The sequence below is a fragment of the Sardina pilchardus genome, chromosome 4 (assembly GCF_963854185.1).
Source record: "Sardina pilchardus chromosome 4, fSarPil1.1, whole genome shotgun sequence".
Classification (NCBI taxonomy): Eukaryota; Metazoa; Chordata; class Actinopteri; order Clupeiformes; family Clupeidae; genus Sardina; species Sardina pilchardus.
In genome coordinates this window covers 15,918,092-15,938,900 of record NC_084997.1, presented here as the reverse complement: position 1 = coordinate 15,938,900, position 20,809 = coordinate 15,918,092, and the positions used below count along the sequence as shown (strand labels likewise).

The 20,809-nt window shown below is 41.9% G+C and overlaps 1 protein-coding gene across 1 annotated transcript; it reads left to right on the top strand.

Annotated features, from left to right (window-relative positions):
• The first annotated feature begins 18,162 nt into the window (after window positions 1-18,162).
• On the top strand, window positions 18,163-18,889 carry LOC134078018 (gamma-crystallin M3-like). Its single transcript, XM_062533647.1, has 3 exons — window positions 18,163-18,177; window positions 18,272-18,514; window positions 18,611-18,889. The coding sequence occupies exons 1-3, from the start codon at window positions 18,163-18,165 to the stop codon at window positions 18,887-18,889; spliced, it is 537 nt and encodes a 178-aa protein (XP_062389631.1).
• The last annotated feature ends 1,920 nt before the right edge of the window (window positions 18,890-20,809 follow it).

Here is a 20,809-nt window from a genome sequence, read left to right as displayed (position 1 = left end):
TCCGGAAGGAAGCACCCACAGAAAAGAAAAAATATTGAGCCAGCCGGCGCGGCTCACAAACGTGCCGGTGGCCAAGTTCGTCCGGATCCCAACGCACCTCCAGCCAATGACCCAGTGCTTGCGGCGCTGTCTACCATCCAGTCTTCACTCCTCGATATGACGGTCAGGATTTCCACGCTGGAGAGCGACTCCATTAGACCCTCGTCGCCAACCTTCCCTTCCGCATCAGGAGTCTCCACCGCACCTGACCTGCGTCACCTCCGACACCAGCCCCAGCGTGATGACGTCACTGCAGAGTTCAATCCTAGGAGGACTCTGGCCACCGCTGTACCCCTAACCACGGGCCCCCCCTTCTTCCCACCGTCTTCTGCCATCCCTCAGCACTTGAGGAGCCAGATTTTAGCAGGTAAAGACATTAATCTCGTCAAAATTCTGCTGGGCTCTGAACTGTGGGAGCGGCGCGTCGTAGACTGTGGCGACATATCAGTTGCGTTGAAGGATGGAGACCCTAGACTTCTCAAAACTCTGACCTTCCCTGAGTTCTGCGTAGCCTTTGGGGTATACAGGGACGTAATCTGTGAAGTCTATCCGGCTCGCAGAGCCGAGCTCGATACATATATCGCCATCATCTCCGACTTAGCGCTCTCCTACGGGGGCACCTTGTTTTACGCGTACCACAAATCATTTTCAGCTAAGGCCGCAATGTTCATCCAGCGCTTTAACCAAAGACTGGACTGGTCCGTGGTCGACCTCGCGCTGATAAGTAGGCACTTCACAGGCCACCAAGTCATCTCCTGCTCTATCTGCGGTTCTCTGGCGCACTCCACTTCTCTGTGTCCAAAAACGGCCCCTCGCCTGTTCCATTCTGGTGGCACGAGCCGTAATCCTGGCCCGAGCCGTGATCCTGGTTCGCAGGTGACCAATAGCACTCCCCTCTGTTATAATTTTAATGAGAATATTTGCAGGATGGATAACTGTAAATATCTTCATGTTTGTAGCTACTGCGGGGATGCCCACCCCAAGTCGGTATGTCCACGGAGAACCCGCTTCATGCGAACAGAGAAAAAGAAATAAAACCCTCAACGCCTGTCAACGTCCCTAGTCTGGGTCGGGCTTTGAGAAAGCATCCTAACCGCTGTTTTGTGGATTATTTACTGACTGGTCTTGTCCAAGGATTTTTTGCTGGTCTGTTACACTTGCCTGCCACGTCATTTAGCTGTAAAAACTTGCTGTCTGCGTCATCGGAGCCTGAGATTGTGGATGCCTTGTTGGAGAAGGAAGTCAAGAAAGGCTTCATGATCGGGCCGTTTGAGGAATCTCCTTTCCCAGTTAGTAGGATTAATCCCATAGGGATCGCCACCCGGAAATATTCTGGTAAAAAACGACTGATCATTGACCTATCCGCTCCCCATAACAATTCGGCTGCAAGCATCAATAGTCTCATTCCTTTAGCACCCTTCTCCCTGTTCTATAGCACTGTCGACCATGCTATCAAGTTTATTAAAAAGGCAGGGCAAGGAGCTTGGCTTGCTAAGGCGGATATTACAGACGCGTTTAAAGTGATGCCATTGCATCCATCACAGTGGCATCTGTTTGGCGTTAAGTGGAGAGGAAAAAGTTATTTTTCGGTCAGACTCACTTTCGGCTGTCGGAGTAGTCAAAAAATTTTCGATACCCTATCCGAAGCCTTATGTTGGATTCTACTCAACAACGATAAATTACCGTTCGTACTCCATCTTTTAGACGACTTTCTTCTGGTGGATTTTCCAACAGCCAAAGCAGATTTTTCCATCTCGGCACTCAAGACTACTTTCTCGGATCTGGGTATTCCTCTCTCAGAGGAGAAGACCGTGGGTCCCGTCAAAGTTCTAGAGTTTCTGGGCATAATCTTGGATTCTGACCTTATGCAAGCCTCGCTTCCGCTCGAGAAATCCCAGGAAAAGACAGGTTATGCAGACTGCTAAAGAATCAAAATCCTTCTCCAAAAGGGAACTGCTCTCTCTTTTAGGCCATCTGAATTTCGCAATGAGAGTAATTCCTCAAGGCAGATCCTTCATTTCCAGGCTTCTCGACTTGTCTAAAACAGTTAGAGAGCTCAATGACGTTGTCACCTTAGACGCAGGATGTAGATCCGAGCTGAAATTCTGGTCTTTGCTTTTGGATAGTTGGAACGGCATCTCCTTTTTCCATAATGATCGTCTGGAGTCGTCTCCAGAGCTTAATCTGCATACGGATGCTGCGCCCTCCGTAGGGTTTGGGGGGGTTTTCAATAACGAATGGTTCGCAAGCGCTTGGCCGGAAGAACTAGTTAATTTACCTGCTAATGTCTCCTCAACAGCCCTACTAGAGTTGTATCCGATTGTTGTAGCCTGCATTCTCTGGGGTAAACATTGGGCCAGGAAACAAATTCTGTTTTTCTGCGATAACGAGGCAACCGTTAGTATTATTAACAAGATGCGCTCATCAATTCCAATCATTAATAGATTCAAGAGACGTCTTACATGGCTGTCAATATTGGGTAATTATACCTTTCGCGCAGCTCATATACCTGGTCTGAATAATCAAGTGGCCGATTCTCTCTCTCGACTTAATTTACAGAAATTCCATCTTCTGCGTCCAGAAGCAGCCCAATCCAGCCTGGAATGCCCCCCGTTCAGCCAAACCATTTTAGATTAAATGATCCGCTGCAATCGTACGTGCGCGCTGCTGCGCAGTACATGCGTGGAGGTCTGTCTAAATCTACATTAAAAGCATATGACTCAGCTTGGTCTTATTTCACCACTTTCTGTGCTACCTTATCTGTTGCCGCTCTGCCTGTAAATATATCATATGTTAGTGCTTTCATAGTCCACTGCTTTGAGTCTCGAAAAATGCAGCCCTCCTCCATCAAGAGTACCGTCGCTGGCATCCAATTCCATCTACGCTGCCTGGATCCATCCGCTACCAGTATTCTGGAAAACCCATCCATTCGCCTTCTGCTGAACGGCCTCAAGAAGGAGTCACCTCGAGGCAATGACAAACGTCTCCCTTTCACATTACCTTTAGTTAATTCAATTATATCACGATTGAGGGAAGGGTGTTTTGGGCCTTACACAGATCAAATGTTAGAGACGGTCATTCTTACAGCTTTCTTTGGTTTCTTAAGGGGTGGCGAAATCTCTTCACGCACGTGTTTCTTTGACCCAAATCACGATCTCACCATTTCTGATGTTTCGATTAATGATCACCATTTCACCTTGTTTCTCAAACACTCCAAATCAGATAGAAATAGTGAAGGCGTAGTTGTTTATATATCAGAGTCTAATACTGTCTTTTGTCCCCTATCTTCTATGCTGACCTACTTGAGGAGCCGTCCTCGTGCTGGTTCGCAGGAGCCGCTGTTTGTCACTCAAGAGGGGAAACCAATGTCCAGAGCCTGGTTTGCATCACATCTACGCCTCCTCTGCCAGTTCTGCGGACTGCCCCCAGACCGTTATACAGCTCATTCCCTCCGCATAGGGGCTGCGACTACTGCCGCGGCATCTGCTCCTGTTTCAACCCTAAAAGCCATGGGCCGATGGACGTCTGCTGCATATGAACGTTACCTTCGACCTGACGTTCGCGCCATTCTCGACGCTCAGAAAGCCATGAGCTCTGTTCCCTGATCTACTATGTGCTCTGCTGCTCCCCCATGCTTAAAGGCTACTTGACCCCATCCTCTTGTATTGATTGGTTACAAGAGGATTACCAGGTATGGTCTGTTTGGGGGGAATAGTTAGCTCGCTCAGTATTAAACTGTGTGAGCGCCTCCTATGCTGCTGCTGTCCCCAGGCTCTGCTCTTTCATGGTGCTCATGAAAGGTCTGGGGACTCCTCTGAACAGAGCCATACCGCCAAATTTATTTCGTAAAATATTCAATAAAATTACTTAAAGGATTTTATTGTTTGTGTTATTCTTGACTTATGGACCTGACAGAAATTGAGCGTCAGCGTCAGTTCTGGCAGGCCAAGTCAAGTCGCTGCCTACCGCTATGGGCGTCAGCTACCAGCGGGTCAACTCCCCTCACACTCCCCTCGCTTCCAAATGGCTACATCCAAACAGGGCGCTTCATTTAAAGCTGCTTTAGTTGCCCCTAACTGCTTGCTGCTCGCTTTATGCAACCCACCTTCTCCCCTACTCCACCCTGTTGTGTATAACATGGCATAAGCCTTGTCATAGTTGCCGCTCTGTTCATATGGGGGGGAAAAGTTAGCTCGCTCAGTATTAAACTGTGTGAGCGCCTCCTATGCTGCTGCTGTCCCCAGGCTCTGCTCTTTCATGGTGCTCATGAAAGGTCTGGGGACTCCTCTGAACAGAGCCATACCGCCAAATTTATTTCGTAAAATATTCAATAAAATTACTTAAAGGATTTTATTGTTTGTGTTATTCTTGACTTATGGACCTGACAGAACTACCTGTTAGAGGCGATCACACGAAGAACTTTGCAGAGGCCCAGTATCTGGTTTTGAAGGATGTGATTCTAAAACAGACAACAGGAAATTAAATAAGATTATCAGACCGTCTGTTGTTATTAGCTAGCAATGGCAAACGGTGTTACATGGCAACCATTCATATGGAGGGAATATATTTCTTGGCGGAAGAATGATTATCTATGAATATATCGTTACATTTTTTTGTTGCTGTGCCTTTAAGAAAAGCAATAAGCCACTCGAGTCTGTGCTTTATACTGTATAACGGAACAGCTAAGGTTAGCCCTTAGCTGTTCGATTATACAGTACAAAGCACGGCCTCTCGGGGCTTATTGCTTAAATATAATATAATACATATGATACAAAATAATGCTAAATTATACCGCAACTGCCTGGAAAAATGTATTCCATCCTGTCGGCTTTTTGATGGATTTTTTTTTTGTACCTGCAAAGTTATTAGCACCGCTTTGTTCCATTTTTTCATAATAATAACAGGACCGACCTTACGTTGTGACGTCAAGAGCGACGTTGAATGGCATCGACCCTTTCAGATGGCAACGTCCGTATACGGAAGGGAAATCCGTGTAGGCTAACTTTGTGGAAGGTTCCTTGTCTAGCCCGTCTTTGGTTGAACTTGAACTTGAGGCGCAAAAGCATTGTGATATTATTAGTTTAAACGCACAAATGTTCGGCCCATTGACTTACAATGTGGAAATGTTAGCATGTGTATGGCAAATATCTTAAAAAGCACAAAGTCGTCAAACGTTAAAGTTACATACCGCACGAGTCCTTTGAGAAACCTACGTAACGATGGTTGAATGAAGTTTGTACATTAAATGGTTAGAGCTGAATTAGATGCAGAAAAACTGGTCTGAAGAATAATAATTTACCACGCTGTGATGTACGCGGTGTGTTTTGACGCAATATGTCGGGCATCGACCCTTTCAGATGGCAACGACCGTATACGAAAGGGAAATTCGCAGCGTGACAATTCGAAACATTGCTAAGGTGCAGCTAAGAGAGATCTAAGAGTGCTCCAGACATTCTTAGCAAAGAAGCTTTCGGGAAATGTGTGAGGTAAAGTAGAGCTTAACTCATTGGCTGCCAGCGATTTTCAGTGCAGAGCGCTCCATACTGCCAGATGTTTCACAGCATTTTGACTGTTTTTCCAAGATCCACCGAACGGGGAGCTTTATGACTATGTAAACAAATGAAATGAAAGAGTAGTTTCACCAGGAAAAACGGTTTGTTTCTATCGCTTTCCGTTCTTTAGTAATCGTCAGAACATGGGTTAGTTTTGCTAAAAACACCTGTTTTTGACCAAAAAATGGAGAAAACGATCTGTTTGTGAAAATCAACTTTTTAACGTTAGCGTTTCAGTAGTATGTCAACTACGATTGCACTGTTATCTCGTCAGTCTCGTCAAGGTTGCTAGGGACTCTGATGGTCGCTATAGACTCTGAACAGGACGGTAGACTTAGCAAGCTAGCACTAGCAAAGGTTTTGTTAGTCTATAGCAATATCCAATGTGTTTTCCATCCTTGATGTAAGAAGTAAGCATATTTATTCCCTGCATCGCGTGCAAACTAGATCCACTGTGGTCGATCTTCAGTGTGTTTGCTTGTTGTATATGTCTCTGCATGTGCACTCTAGGCAGATACTAATCATCCGAATGGCACTGCTGCCATCTAGCGGTTCGGATCGCTAGTACAGTCTGTTTACAAGCCTGAAACTTCATTCCCAAGCCCACCCAGGAGCCCTCCCCATTGAAAAAGGCAATTGACGTCAATGGCAGTCAACATATGTGTCTAAATTGACGTTTAAAGACGTTACGATAGAGGTTACGAACTACGTAGCGTTAAGAAGGCTTCGGGAAACCAGCCCCAGATCAGTAATAAGTGGGTAATGTTATGGCAATATATGCAATTCCATGGTAATAATATTTTTAAACCACATATTACAAATAATTAATGTGTGATTTCAAGACAATTACTATGCAATTATCATATAACAACAATGCAAATAACTTTGGTAAAATAAAATGGTAATAACAGTAAATACATAGCGAGGCAATAAATATTTAGGATTTACTTATTGTGACATAGTAACTTCTAAGTGTTTTGGCACAATTACACAGTGGTCAAAGTTTTTGTAGTAATTAGTTCGATGGTAAAATGTGACCTGTTATCTGTTATTATGATGAAATAAATAAGGTAATTTCACATTAATTATATCAGGGCTGTAAAATACTGTTTTGTCTTTTCGAAAGGATTTCAACAACTCCCTACCATGCAGAAAACCTTTCGAAAAAGACAAAACATAATAAGTACATATTTACAGCAGTTATTACCATTTTATTTGACCCTTAAATCCAAGTTATTTGCATTGTTGTTGTATGATAATTGAACAGTAATTGTGTAATATATGGTTTAAAAATATTACCGGTATTACCATTAAATTGCATACATATTACCAGGGGTGGATTAAGGTGGCCAGGGGCCCATAGGCTATACAGTTACTGGGCATGATCATAATGATCAATATCAATGTAATAATGTGACTACAATCACTGTTAGATTCTTCATTAAGAAGTCCTTCTTTCTTGCCTTTCTTACAGAGAAGTCACTGATAACACTTGAAAAATCCAATTCTTGCAGAATATCATTTTCAAGGGACATTATAGTGAGGTGATTTAACCTATTTTGGCCTGTAGTAGATCACTGTTAGATTCTTCATTTAGAAGTCCTTCTTTCTTGCCTTTCTTACAGAGAAGTCATTGATAACACTTGAAAAATCCAATTCTCGCAGAATATCATTTTCAAGGGACATCATAGTGAGGTGATTTAACCTATTTTGGCCTGTAGTTACGGTGGCCCTGAAGTGCAAAACACAACACAAATAAGACAACACAACACAAAGAGAGAAATCACGGCCCCGAAGTGCACAACACAACACAAAAAGAGACAACACAACACAAAAAAGAGAAAAAACGGCCCCGAAGTGCACAACACAACGGCAAATCACACAACACAACACAAAAAGAGACAACAGAGGTATGAGGTTCAGAGGTATGTCCTCTGAACGGCAGTCCTCGCTCAGATAATAGCCTGACCACAACCACCACTCTCCTTAAAACGTCCCTCCAGTATGCACATTCATTATCAAACTGTGTTCTCAGTTCTGAGTCAATGCATCCAGCACCCACACAACGTCTAAGATAAGTCATCATTGCTTGTCTGTGGCAATCTGACCCTTCATGGTCTGACAAGCGCACGCATGCATTTTTCCAATCACTGAATCCCGACGTCAACGCAGTTTGACTATTTCCCCCGAATAATTTGCAAGCAAAACAAAAGACTGTACCCTTTGAGGGAGAGTAGAGTAACCACTCTTTGCACAAGTTCACCATTGCCTAGTTTCCTCGTGAATAATGATTTTGAGAAATACCTTTTCTGTTGCGTATGTTGCCTTTCTGATGCATCAACATTTGCGTCCTTATTACGGCATTTGTCTGGCCCCATTTTTATCCAGTATTTCCTTGTATTTTCATCGATTTCGCCCCAACAACCAGGATTCGAATTCACATTAGCATCGACGTGGCTATGAGGACGTTCTTGAGTCCCATCATCGGAGGTAGTAGGTTGGTGCGACAAGTTGGTAGTAGAGCTTGAATGCTCGGGAGTCCCTTCAAGAACAGTGGGTTCCGTTAGATCTGAGAGGTTGCAGGACAACGTAGTGGTTGGAAGGCCATCATCATGGCTAATGTTAAAGTTGTCACTGACTGACACGCTGGTGGTGGCTATGGCACACGATCCCCCAGGTGTTTGAAGCGGTGGTCCTTCGCTAGCCGCAGCTCCAGATAGCACAGCAGCACTATCATCATCGTTATTGCTAACGTCTCTAATGGGTTCAACAGGCTTTAAAAAATTGGCTAATTTGGGGATTTTTTTCAGTAGAGTTTGATCCTTTTTTTCTTTAGATTTTATAGCCTTGCGTTTTTGAGCGCCGCTCTGGTACTTTCTTTCCGACATTTTGAAATGTAACAACAAACTTGACCTTATGAACTCTGCCATGTTTACCCAATGAGCGTCTTACTACTACTTTAAATATTTATTTTGGACCAATGACGTTTAATGTTTCTTCTATTATGCAAATTTTAATGAATTATTTTTTTTTTATGGCCAATGAGGGGGCCCCCTGACACGTGGGGCCCCTAGGCTGCAGCCATATCTAGCCTATGCGTTGATCCGCGCTTGCATATTACCATAATATTACCAACTTATTACCGATCTGTAATGTAAAGTGTTACCGCATGAATGATGAGAGCTGATCTATTCTGCCAACGCATTAAACATTATGTAAGGGATAATGTATTGTCCGTCGGTCATTATCAGAAAATAAGTCCCGACAGGGCGAATAGGACGCCCAACGCACAGCGGAGGAAAATACATTACCCCGCTTACGACACGGCTACTTGCCAAAACAGGTCAAGAAACAATGGGTCTTTTAAAATTGCTCTTGTTACCGTTTTGTGGCTTCCTCTGAGAAAGCAAATAGTTTGCCACACAAATAGAACTTGACTGACATCACTGTTAACTGGCAATGGAGTTTAAGTTAGCTTGCTAAAGTTAAATAGCTAGCTCAAACACCATTAGACATATTTTAGGATTACAATAACATATTTTTTAGAATGTTAAGTGTTTATTTCTCGCTAACTTTTACTAAATCCAAACATAACAAGGGCAAACAAATAGATAGATAGATAGATAGATAGATAAATAGATAGATAGATACTTTATTGATCCCCAAGGGGAAATTCAAGAAATTACATTTAATCTGCAAGTCTCAGACTAACTACTGAGCCAACCATTTTCATTGACAGCGGCCTGTTATACATATCAACGATCTGTTAAACAAATTGACCCATTTGATTGGTTATTATGACACTACAAAAACAACCAATCTCACAAGGGGGAAGCTGAAGCTGGATGGTACTGGTACTGGTTTTGGCTCTGACACATTAGCATCAGAAGTGGGAAGGAGATGACGACACTTTGACAGATCAAAGTGAATCGAACACCACAGGATCAGTTTTACGGTGAGCCATGGTCAAGTCAGCAGTTAACCTGGAGACCCCAATCGTAGCTGTATCTACCAGCAGCTAATCTCGAGGCCCATCACTGGTCTCCATCATGAGCTTCCCCATAAAGTGATTGGTCATTAATGACCAATCTAATGGTAGCTTGAGACTGAAATTGGGTTGCTATCATACGAAAACTACATATGTATAAAATGGCCTACTGTGTACATATTTACTATGTTCTATGGTCATATTCTAAGAGAGTGAGAAATAAACAACATGGTCCTTACAGCATAGCTGAAACAAAACATGAGACTTCTGCACATTACTGTAACTGTATGTGTATGTATATATGTGTATACACATGGGTATACATAAATATATATATTATACACACATACAGTATATATACATATATACATATGTATACAGTATTACATATCGTAGATCCAGGCAATTTACTAGGACTAGTGTTTTGGTTATAAGGTCATAGCAAATAATCAAGCTAGCTTGTTGACTTGTCTGCTAGTTGAACACAAAAAAACATTTAATAACTCTTGAAATGAAATGAGTGCTGGATGCGATGACTAGTTATGCCACTCTGTCTCCTCATGCTAACATGTCAGATTGGAAATCAAAGCCCTTATATATATAGTGTGCATGTATAGGCAAATTGACTTGGTATGTCTGGTATGTCTGACAGACTAAATGCATATGCTATATGCACCCATACAATGCCAGACAGCCAACGCCATCACCTTCAGTCTCCCCACACAAAGCGAAAGGCCCTGAACAACCCTGAATGACATTTGAGGCCCACACTTTTGAGCACATATTTGAAAAAATACAATGGACAATGGCCATTTCACAACATAAGCATTAAGTTGCGGTTACATTTTTGTTTCTAATCCACATAGACGCCCACATACACACAGACAAACGAACACACACCACTGTAATGCACACCGGTGCGTTTTGACTTTAAACATGTAAATCAATGGCTGGGGTTTTCTAGAGGCATTTTCTAGAGGAATCCAGAGGCATTTCCAATATTACACTTTTATCGCCATTATGGACTAGAGGCTCCTTAGGAAAATGAAATGGCTGAAAACTTAGGTCACAGGAATGCTGAGAGACGCACCCCAGGATTACAAAATACGTAGAACCCACAAATGTGATCATTTCCCAATAATGTAATAAAAAAAATCTCATAAACTCAAAAAAAATGAAAAATGTTTTAACCTATCACGTATGACGTATGAACAGGTTGGCTCATTATTTTTACCATATTACCTTATAGGCTGCTATAGGAAAGGACAAAAAGACCATAAAAGCAATTGTACTGTATGTATAGTATACTGTAGGTTTGATCACACACACTAAAGTTAGACGACACCACCTGCGGCGTCGGGACCTTATTACCACTTCGAACGTGCATTATTTTCCTAGAAACGCACGGCGCGTCGTTGATTATCTCTTACATAATGACCGCTGCCAATGGCAACGGGGTTTTTGCTTCAGATTCACGCTGTCATATCACTTGGCAAGTAGATTGATAACGGCTGATTTGAGATTTTATGGCGACACCTTGCGGCGAAAAACTGTTTTCTATTAACTTCAATTGTTATGGTGAATATCGCACTGCTGAGCGCTGGTGGGAAGACCAGTTTGAAAGTGAGATGTCTAAAGAAAAATCAAAAAGGCATAAACAACTGGACGAGGAGGAAATTAACAGAATAGAGGACAACAGGCATGAACCCAACACCAACAAGAAGACTGCATGGGCCATTAAAGTTTTCAGAGTGGTTGGTGGAGAAAGACATCCAATCTCTTGTAGATGATTTTGATGAAGACAGGTTAAATCAAGTACTGAGATCTTTTTACGCATCGGTGCGAAACTCCTCTGGCCAACTCTACTCCGTGGCTAGATACATTGCGCTCCGCAGTAGGCTAAATCGATTTTATGCATAATTCAACATCATGCAGAACGGCCTCTTCAAGAGCAACAACAACGTTTTTAAGTCCATGGTAAAAGAAATTCGTAAAACCGCCAAGGACACAAGCCAACACCACCCTCCCATTTCCAGCAACAGACCTGAAGTGCATTAAAGAGTCACCAGCCCTTTCTACAGCCTCTGCCATCGGCTTAGTTAGGAAGGTGTGGTTTGATGTGCAATTGCACCTTGCACAAAGAGGAAGGGAGGAAAATCATGACCTAACAAGAAAATCTTTTGAACTGAGAACAGATGAAAACGGGCATGAGTACATAACATTGTCTCATAATGCCGAAACCAAGAATCGCAAAGACCCTCGAGATCTATGCCAATAAGTTTACAGAGGATGCATTTTTTTCTGAGCCAGGCAACCCAGACTGCCCGGTTGCAAGTTTCAAGAAGTAGGTCTCACTCTGTCCACCTGACGCAACATCTTTTTATTTATATCTTTTGAGAGAAGAACAAGCTCTTCTTGATCAGAAATCAGTCTGGTATTCCAGGGAGCCCATGGGGCACAATTTCCTTGGACAAATGATGGCCAACATCAGCCAGGCGTGCCCACTATCCCGGCGATACACTAAGCATAGCCTGCGGAGCACCTCAGTGCAGCTGCTGTCATCGGCAGTACTGGAGTCCCGTGAAATCATGACGGTCACTGGGCACAGGTGTGAAAGTAGCCTAAAAAGTTACTGGACTCCTACCACCACTGACAGACAGAAATGGAGCCAGGTCCTATCAGGTTAGTTAAAGTCTTGCCTAAATTGTCCAACTTGCAATATAATGCCTAATGCATAGTCTAATTTGAATCGTTCTTGCATACTGTAGGTGTAACCTGCAATTCGCCTGCAGTCAAGCGAGAAGGGCAAGAAGTGAATGGAGGCGTGAACTTTCCCGGAGATGTCCCATTCATCCTGTCAAACTGCACATTCAACGGGAATGTACAATTTAACATCAACAAATAGCCTGTAGGATAGCGCAGGCTGCAACAAGTTACAAAGTAACTGTGCATTCACACCGAAACCGTCAAAAGAGTCAAAATCGCTGGTGAAGCTCATAGCCCGACGCTCAACTCAGTTCAGCGCCGAAAGCGTCAAAGCCAAGACGTGAAACATTCGAACCAACCACAAGCAGCAATCCTGCGAGTTTGACATTCTAATTGGTTGACGCCGAACCGTGTCACAGCTAATTACCATAAAGTTAACTGAGGTTCAACTTTATTTTGACGCCCGTGAAGCTCATGAAGCCACGCTCACGCCCAGAACGCTTTTGACGCCGGTAACGCCGACTCTCCATAGAAAATGAATGATTTCCGGCGCTCTTGACGCTTTTGACGGTCTTGGTCTGAACGCACAGTAACGAGTCGCTTAGTAACATGAAACATGAACGTTCCATGGACTATTTTCTTAGCGCAAGCTATGAAACTGCAACAAATCATTATTTATTGACTTTTTATATAAACTTTTGTCTCCCTTTTCTCTTATTGGCAAGTAGCCGTATAATAAGCGTGATCATGTATAGAACGCTGGTCATTATCGGAAAATAATGCCCTGTCGGTACTTACAGTATTTTCCGATAATGACCAGCGTTCTATACATTATCCCTTACATAATCAGGGTACCCCCAGGATTGTTAAACCTAAATATAAGACTTTTTAAGACCTTTTTAATGCCATTTCAAGTGAAATTTAATACCTTTGTCGCACCCATCAGAGAAGATTAAGTCATATCGAACACCAGATTAAACCTCAAATAATTACTACTTTTGAGTGTTTGACATAACAAAATAAGAGTTTACAAGATAATGCAGGTACACCTTTTCGAAGATCAATAACTTGTATTTCTAAAGAATATGGAACTGAAATTGGAAGACATTTTTAAATATCCACAATAAATGAGCAAAACAAACCAAAAACAATAAATACACAAATGGACTCTGTTGGCCCAGTTCACAAATTAAAACGTGACATAGGACGTGTAGAGTGACAGTAGCCTAGTTGTTAAGCCTTATGCACGGAACAAAATGTCATCATACAGCTGTAGCTGATAAATTACGCAGTCAACTAAACATTTGAAACATGCGCAAAACGGCATGAACCCAGCATCGGCACGTCACGTAAAACACAAATTGAAGCAATAAGTTGGTCATCGGATGATCCTGCAAAGCCTTTTCATAGGCATGCTACGTTTATGACATATAACGTTGATTATGAACACATTTCATCACAGCTGAGAATTAGCTTACGCAGAGACATTTTAAACGGAGCTGCCGGCTGTGTTGACTTGCTGCCGAGTGCTGATTTGCGCGTCTTTTAGATGGTGAACAAATGTAAGCATGATTTTCTGAACTCGGCATTATCACTACTTTTACCCCCATAACTGTCGACGACTGAAAATAAAATGTGATAGCTACAACAGAAAGCTTATTCAGTGTGCTTAGGCTAATCGCCATAGCCTCGTCTAGCCGCGAAAAAGACGAGGAAATTAGCCGAGTGCTGGGAAAACCACCCTGTTTGCGCGTGCACCACAACGCAGCTTCACCTTTATCATGGACACAGAGAATTTAGTTCACGTTACGCTACAATGTTAGTCTAGTGATAATTTGACTAAGTGATGACTTGTCTAGTGATAATTTCTTTTGAAAATTAAGAAATTAAAAAAGAAAAAAATTAATACTTTCAAGGCCTTAATTCTGGAAACTTAAATTCAATACCTTTTTAATACTTTTAAGACTCCGCGGGTACCCTGATAATTGCCTATACATTTAATCACCAAATCACAAACTACAGTACATATTTTTTAGGGCCGGGACTTTAATGCGTTAATTATGATTAATTAATTACACAAACATTAATGCGTTAAAAAAATTGACGCATTTTAATCGTATGCCTATTTATTTTTGCACCGCGGAACGTTTCTCATTGGATGAGTTTCCGACGGACCGATTATACTGGAGCACCAACTAACGCGCATGAGTTCTGTTCGGTTAAAGCCTACCTTACATTGCCAGACTTTGCAAAGATTTGGAAAAGATTTTTGAAAAACTACAGTCTCAGACCCTCTCACATCTAGAGACAATTCATTGAGTTTTTAGTCACAGGCCAGTCTCAGATTAGGATTTTGCAAAGACTGTGGGTCACTATTTACAAGACTGCTGCTAGATTCCTTCAAATGATTTCCATCGTGCAATAGGCTACACGTCATCATTCACAGGAAATCACATGATAGCCTACTCATATCAAAGTAATTTTTTCGCGTTTCTGCAGCATTGTTTGATGTGTGACATCACTAACAGATATAGAGTTGTTCTGTCACGTAGAACAGCCGACTAATAAATTATAAGAAATGAAATAACAAATAATCATAAAGGCTACAGCTGTCGCCTATTTTGCCCCTTCCTGTTTCATGTTTGCGCAAGGTCTATTGGTTTTTAATGTTCACGTCACTATTTGCATGAGCCACGACTGAAAAGACTTCCGATAATATCAAACATGTTTGATATTGTCGTAACGGCAAAACTAGAAAAAGACTGACTGCGACGGACTTAAAACAGCTAAGATTGGCACCTTACACTAAACGATTTAGATGACGGGAGTGCGCTGCGATTTCAGTACAACTCCCAAGATTTCCGCCCGATTGTGGAAATTTAGTCGCCGACTGTTAAAACAGACCAAAATCGTGCAATGTAAGCCAGCCTTCAGACAAAACAAACCATAGTGGCACAGTGAACATGAACAAAGAAGCTGATGTGACCGCGTTGGTTGGCCCCGTGGATGGGAAATGTTACTAAAAACGAACGGATGGAAGCGTCGATAAGAGCATGGTTGTCTGCAACCTACTGTATGCAACAAGGAATTCGCCTATCACCGCAGGTATCACCTCAGTGCAAAACATAAAGCAGCTAGCGTGGACAAAGTATTGTAATACTCCAGACACTTGAGGGAAACCTCTGAGCTTTATTTATCAAACAAATAGCAACCGAGTTGCTGTTACAGCCACAACTCACGCTTATAACAGTAATCCACCGCACCTAATTCCATGTCCAACTTCCATAGACTTAAAAGAAACTTCACACTCAGAACCGCATACAAGCACCCACGCACACACGTAAACTCCACCCCCCCAGTTCCCCTTAAAGGGAACAATTTCATGAACTCAACTCAAGGTAACAGGTGACACACAATTAACAGGATATCACAGTATTATAGTTTACAGAAGGTCTACCTATCTATAGGCTACCTGAATTTCTGAAAATGTACAATTTCTAAATATGGTATTGCTACTCTTTATGGCAAAAATTGCACTGGTCTGTTGGACTTATTAATAAACAATATTTTTGTTGCTTAAGCGTAGGCCTATGTATTCAGTCATTATCCAATAGGCTATACTAAAAATCCATGTGAAAAAAAAATACTTCTCACTGTTCTCAGGTCATATATTCATGTGCGATAATAATGTGATTAATTTCGATTAATTAATTACAAAGCCTCTAATTAATTAGATTATTTTTTTTAATCGAGTCCCAGCCCTAATATTTTTACAATGCAGTTTATTAAGCGTCCCGCAAACTGCTGCCAGATATTCTGTCCGTTTATATTTTGACACACAGTTTCACTACCAGTTTACAGCTATAGCCAGCTAACATAAACTCTGTCAGTCTCAGACCAATCCGCAACCTAAAAGCTCTGAATGCTTATTTGCAGGGTGCGATTTGTAAAAAAAACAGAGGGGGGGATGTTTTTTGTTTTTTTTAAATCATGCAAAACCCAACAATCAACAGGCCTAATTCTTTTTAACGTTAACAGGCCCTACAACACTTTGGAAAGGTGAACATTCATCGTTAATGTAAAGACATGAGCCATTTAATTGTCTGCAATGGCCACACCTGCGATGTGGGAGATGGCCTAATTATGTTTCAGTAGACCCACATATGGTTAAGAATCATGCGAACATGGCAGCGGAATTAAGGCGAACGGACTGTAAAATGCAACAAAAAACATAATCGATTACTATATCACATAATGTCAAAATAATTCCGCTAATTGGACCAAGTAAACAACTTCCTCTAATGTCGGACTTCTCTGCGAACTTCTGAGCAGGGAATGAGCGCACGTTAACAGCTATGCACAGAAGACTATTCAGTCACATTTATTCTGTTGCACTCATCAGAGGATTTGATTCATGGCACTAAATCCACGTTGGTAGTCTGCTGTTGACATGGGGAGTGATAGACAAACATAATTTGGACAAAACATAGAGCATATTAACCTCCGTCGCTCAGCCAAATGCCATCACCGCGAGATGCCATCACCGACGGCAATGCTTTGTTAACAGACATGAATGTTGGACGATATCTTTGTAAATTACATTTAGGCCTAATTAAAAAGTGTTTCATCGTCCCGGTTCTCCCCCACTTTGCGGAGATTGTCTCCTTGGACTCCGTGGCATTCATAGCCAGGCCTATTCTCTGAAATTTCTCTTTCAGAAGCAAAGGTATGTCTGAGACCTCAGCAGCAGAGTTTTTTTTAATTCTGACAAGTTTGTCATCCCAAACAAACACAATGAGCTCGTCTTCGTCTGATGGCCCGCTTTAGTGGTTCGGCGGTGCAGCACAAGCAGCAGATTTCGTGCATGGGGACGTTCACTGTGCATGGGGACTTTCACTAATGCTGAGACAGTTCGGTTCAGGTGTAAGTTAGTGCCAGCAATGTAAGCTTTATGTGTAAGAAAGCTCTGTCACAACCTGTGATTTTGAAATAATTGACAAATTGTCTCCCCCGAGGATAAAATGCATTCAGCAGAGGTAGGGATGTAAACCCATCCCCCCCAACAAATCACACCCTGCTTATTTGAAACAAAATGTCAATCAGAAAGATTATTCGGCTCCGAATCCTGGTCAGTGGCCATTAAGAATGACTAGCCTACATGGACCTGAAGGAAGCGTTTTCCCACTTTCAAACAATGCCGTGACACAGGAAGCGTCTGTGCTTTGCTTTCAAAGGAGAGGTGTGGGAGTTCAACCACTTCCTGTTTGAGGCTATCTCTACCCCCAAAACATTCTCAAGGCGCAGAGATGCAGCTCTTGCTTCTCTGAGACAGGATGGCATTCGCATACAAAAAAAAAACCTGGCGATTGTATTCTGGAGGCTTACAGGTGAACTGGGCGAAGTGCTCCCTCACAGCTTTCGTTGGACTCGAGCTTGACCCCAAACATCTGACAGCCAGAAGCCGAGGGTGCATTCACATTTCTCTAGCATGCTTCCGCAGAGGGCACGAGGTCAGTGTAAGCCATTGCCTGAGGCTACTACGTCTGTTTGCAGAGCTAGAAAGTACTGGCTTTCAGGCGCTCCCTGGACTGTTCCCTGATATCTAGCTGTATGAGTTAGATTTACACAAATTATGCTCGGTCAGAGCACTCCCTGCCTACACCAACTGAACACGCCCCCTGCACAAGACTAAACAGCTGTTCATCTGCTGCAGGGCTCAGGCAGTTGGTTTTGCGTTATCAAAACAAAGGCTCTCTCACTGGCTGACTTTACACAAAAGGGGGCACATTTTCTTTGAGGTTTGTCAGGTATAAAAGTAAAGGGTTAACACAGCCAGGGCATCAGTGTTAACCGGTCTCTGAAGAACTACATCCAGTCATGACCATGGGCAAGGTAAGTGAAGAGGCAGCTATTATTATAAAGGTATTAGGTATGAATTATATCTAACAAAGTAATGGTACTGATTATTTATCTCTCACTTCAACAGATTACCTTCTACGAGGACAGGAACTTCCAGGGTCGTTCCTATGAGTGCATGAGCGACTGTTCCGATATGTCCTCCATGCTCAGCCGCTGCCACTCCTGCAGGGTGGAGAGCGGTTGCTTCATGGTCTATGACCGTCCCAACTTCATGGGTAACCAGTACTTCATGAAGAGGGGCGAGTACTCCGACTACATGCGCATGATGGGCATGAACGACTGCATCAGATCTTGCCGCATGATTCCCATGGTAAATCATTTTCATGTCAGATTTTACTGATAATTAATGGATATTTTGTAAAGAGGAGTAAAATGCTCATCAAACTTTTAATTCTGCACTCTACAGCACAGAGGACAGTTCAGAATGAGGATCTACGAGAAGGAGAATATCGGTGGTCAGATGCACGAGCTGATGGAGGATTGTGACTCCATCATGGACCGTTTCCGCATGTCTGACTGCATGTCCTGCAATGTTATGGATGGCCACTGGCTCATGTATGAGCAGCCCCACTTCAGAGGCAGAATGATGTACATGAGGCCTGGCGAGTACAGAAACTTCAGAGACATGGGAATGAGCAACATGAGGTTCATGAGCATGAGACGTATCATGGATTCCTGCATGTAAACTGTTAAGACTGTAGAAATGTTTACAGATTTCAAATAACTGCTTCTACTAAATTTAAACTATCTGATTTAAATTACTATTTTTCTACATATTTTTATGCAGTAATACAGAAATAATGTATGTTCATCTGGCATTTCAAATAAACAAGTGGAAGTGTACAACTGTATCTTGACTGGTTATTCAAACATTGACTGTTTCTTTGTTTCGCATGAGCTTCAGAATTTAGGCAAAATCTGACACGAACGTAAAAAAAAATCAATATTGAGTATAGCACATAAAAGTTTATGGTGTATCTTTTTACAAACAGTACCTACAGTCTTTCAGTGCCGTAACAATATTTGAATGTTATTACGTTATTTTTTCTACAAACTTTCCTTTGAAATAGTGAGGGAATTGTCTGTACAAATGTATATATATTGTACTGGCAGAATACAGACAGATTACAATGGACTGTAAGTATATTGTATACTTTATCATATAATATGAAGATATTTCATGAATAAAGTCAAAGCTCTTGCATGGGTTTAATTGGTACCGTGGCACCATGTGTTCCAAATAAGCCCACAACAGAAATGTGACTCTCCACGGCAAAACCAGTCACTTGTCGCAACAGACGTTTCTGAGAAAAATTACCATTTATGTCACTTGTGCTAAAATCGTGGATTTTTTTTTGTGTGTGTTTTGAAACAGTGGGAGGTCTACACTGTACGGCCGTGAATACATTTTGCCGAAAAACAGTCCTTTTCTAGTCTAAAAACGTGAGTTTCTTGAGGTGAGAAAGTTGGAGGAAGCAGGAAGTTAGAGGCGTCTCCTTTTTGACGCTCTATTCCAATATTTACGGTAAATGCACTCATTGACAACCACCAAGCCATCCGCGTGCTGTGTCGTTGATACAAGTACCGTAAATCTTGTAATAGCGGCGACCTTACAAAGCGTTTGTGAGTGTTGAGCCGACGGTTAACTTCAGAGGCAGATTTTATTTCTCTGTTTTTCTCTTGGCATGACAGGATGAACTCAACTCCTTTGAATGTTTATATTTCAGTAATATGACGTTCAATTCATTAGATATAGGTATCGTTTTGAAGGTTGATTATGCCCCTTCCTGAAAACGTAATAACTATGATTTTGAAAATTTGGACAATGTGACTGATTTCGCCGTGGAAGGTCACAAATGTAAAAATGCATATATATGTATATAAATACACACACACACACACACACACACACACACACACAGTGGGGAGAACAAGCATTTGACCCCATGCTAAAGTTGACTAAAAAGAGGAATATACAGTCATGGCTGAAATTGTTGGCACCCATGCTAAAGTTGACTAAAAAGAGGAATTTAAAATCATCTTTTAGAAATTGATTTTAATGGCTTAAGTAATAAAATTAGGAAAAATCCAAACTTTAAGGACACCAATTTTCTTTGTGAATGAATAATATATCATAAATAAATAAATGTTCTTCCCAAAATTTGCATTTAGCTCAAAGAGCATCAAACAGGCTAATAGGCTAACTGAACGAAACACCATGCCAATCTCTAGGTATGGTGAAGTGTGTGTGATGATGTGGGGCAATTTTAGCTCTAAAGACCAAGGGAACTTCACCAGGATAGTATCCTGGATCCATGAAATAAGTGGCCTTTAAAAATAAAAAACTGCCTGCCCCTATGTTAATCCTATGTGTCAAATTCCCATAGGGTTACATAGGGGTGCCAACATTTTTCACCCCAGTATTTTGGGAAGAACATTTATTTGTTTATGACACATTATTCATTCACAAAGAAAATTGGTGTCCTTAAAGGTTGGATTTTCCCTAATTGTATTACTTAAGCCATTAAAATCACTTTCCAAAAGATGATTTTATATTCCTCTTTTTAGTCAACTTTAGCATGGGTGTCAACAATTTCAGCCATGA

Excerpts from the sequence above, each read along its gene's own strand:
- LOC134078018 (XM_062533647.1), top strand. Across the intron at positions 18,515-18,610 it reads CTTGCCGCATGATTCCCATG|CACAGAGGACAGTTCAGAAT; the intron begins GTAAATCATTTT and ends TGCACTCTACAG.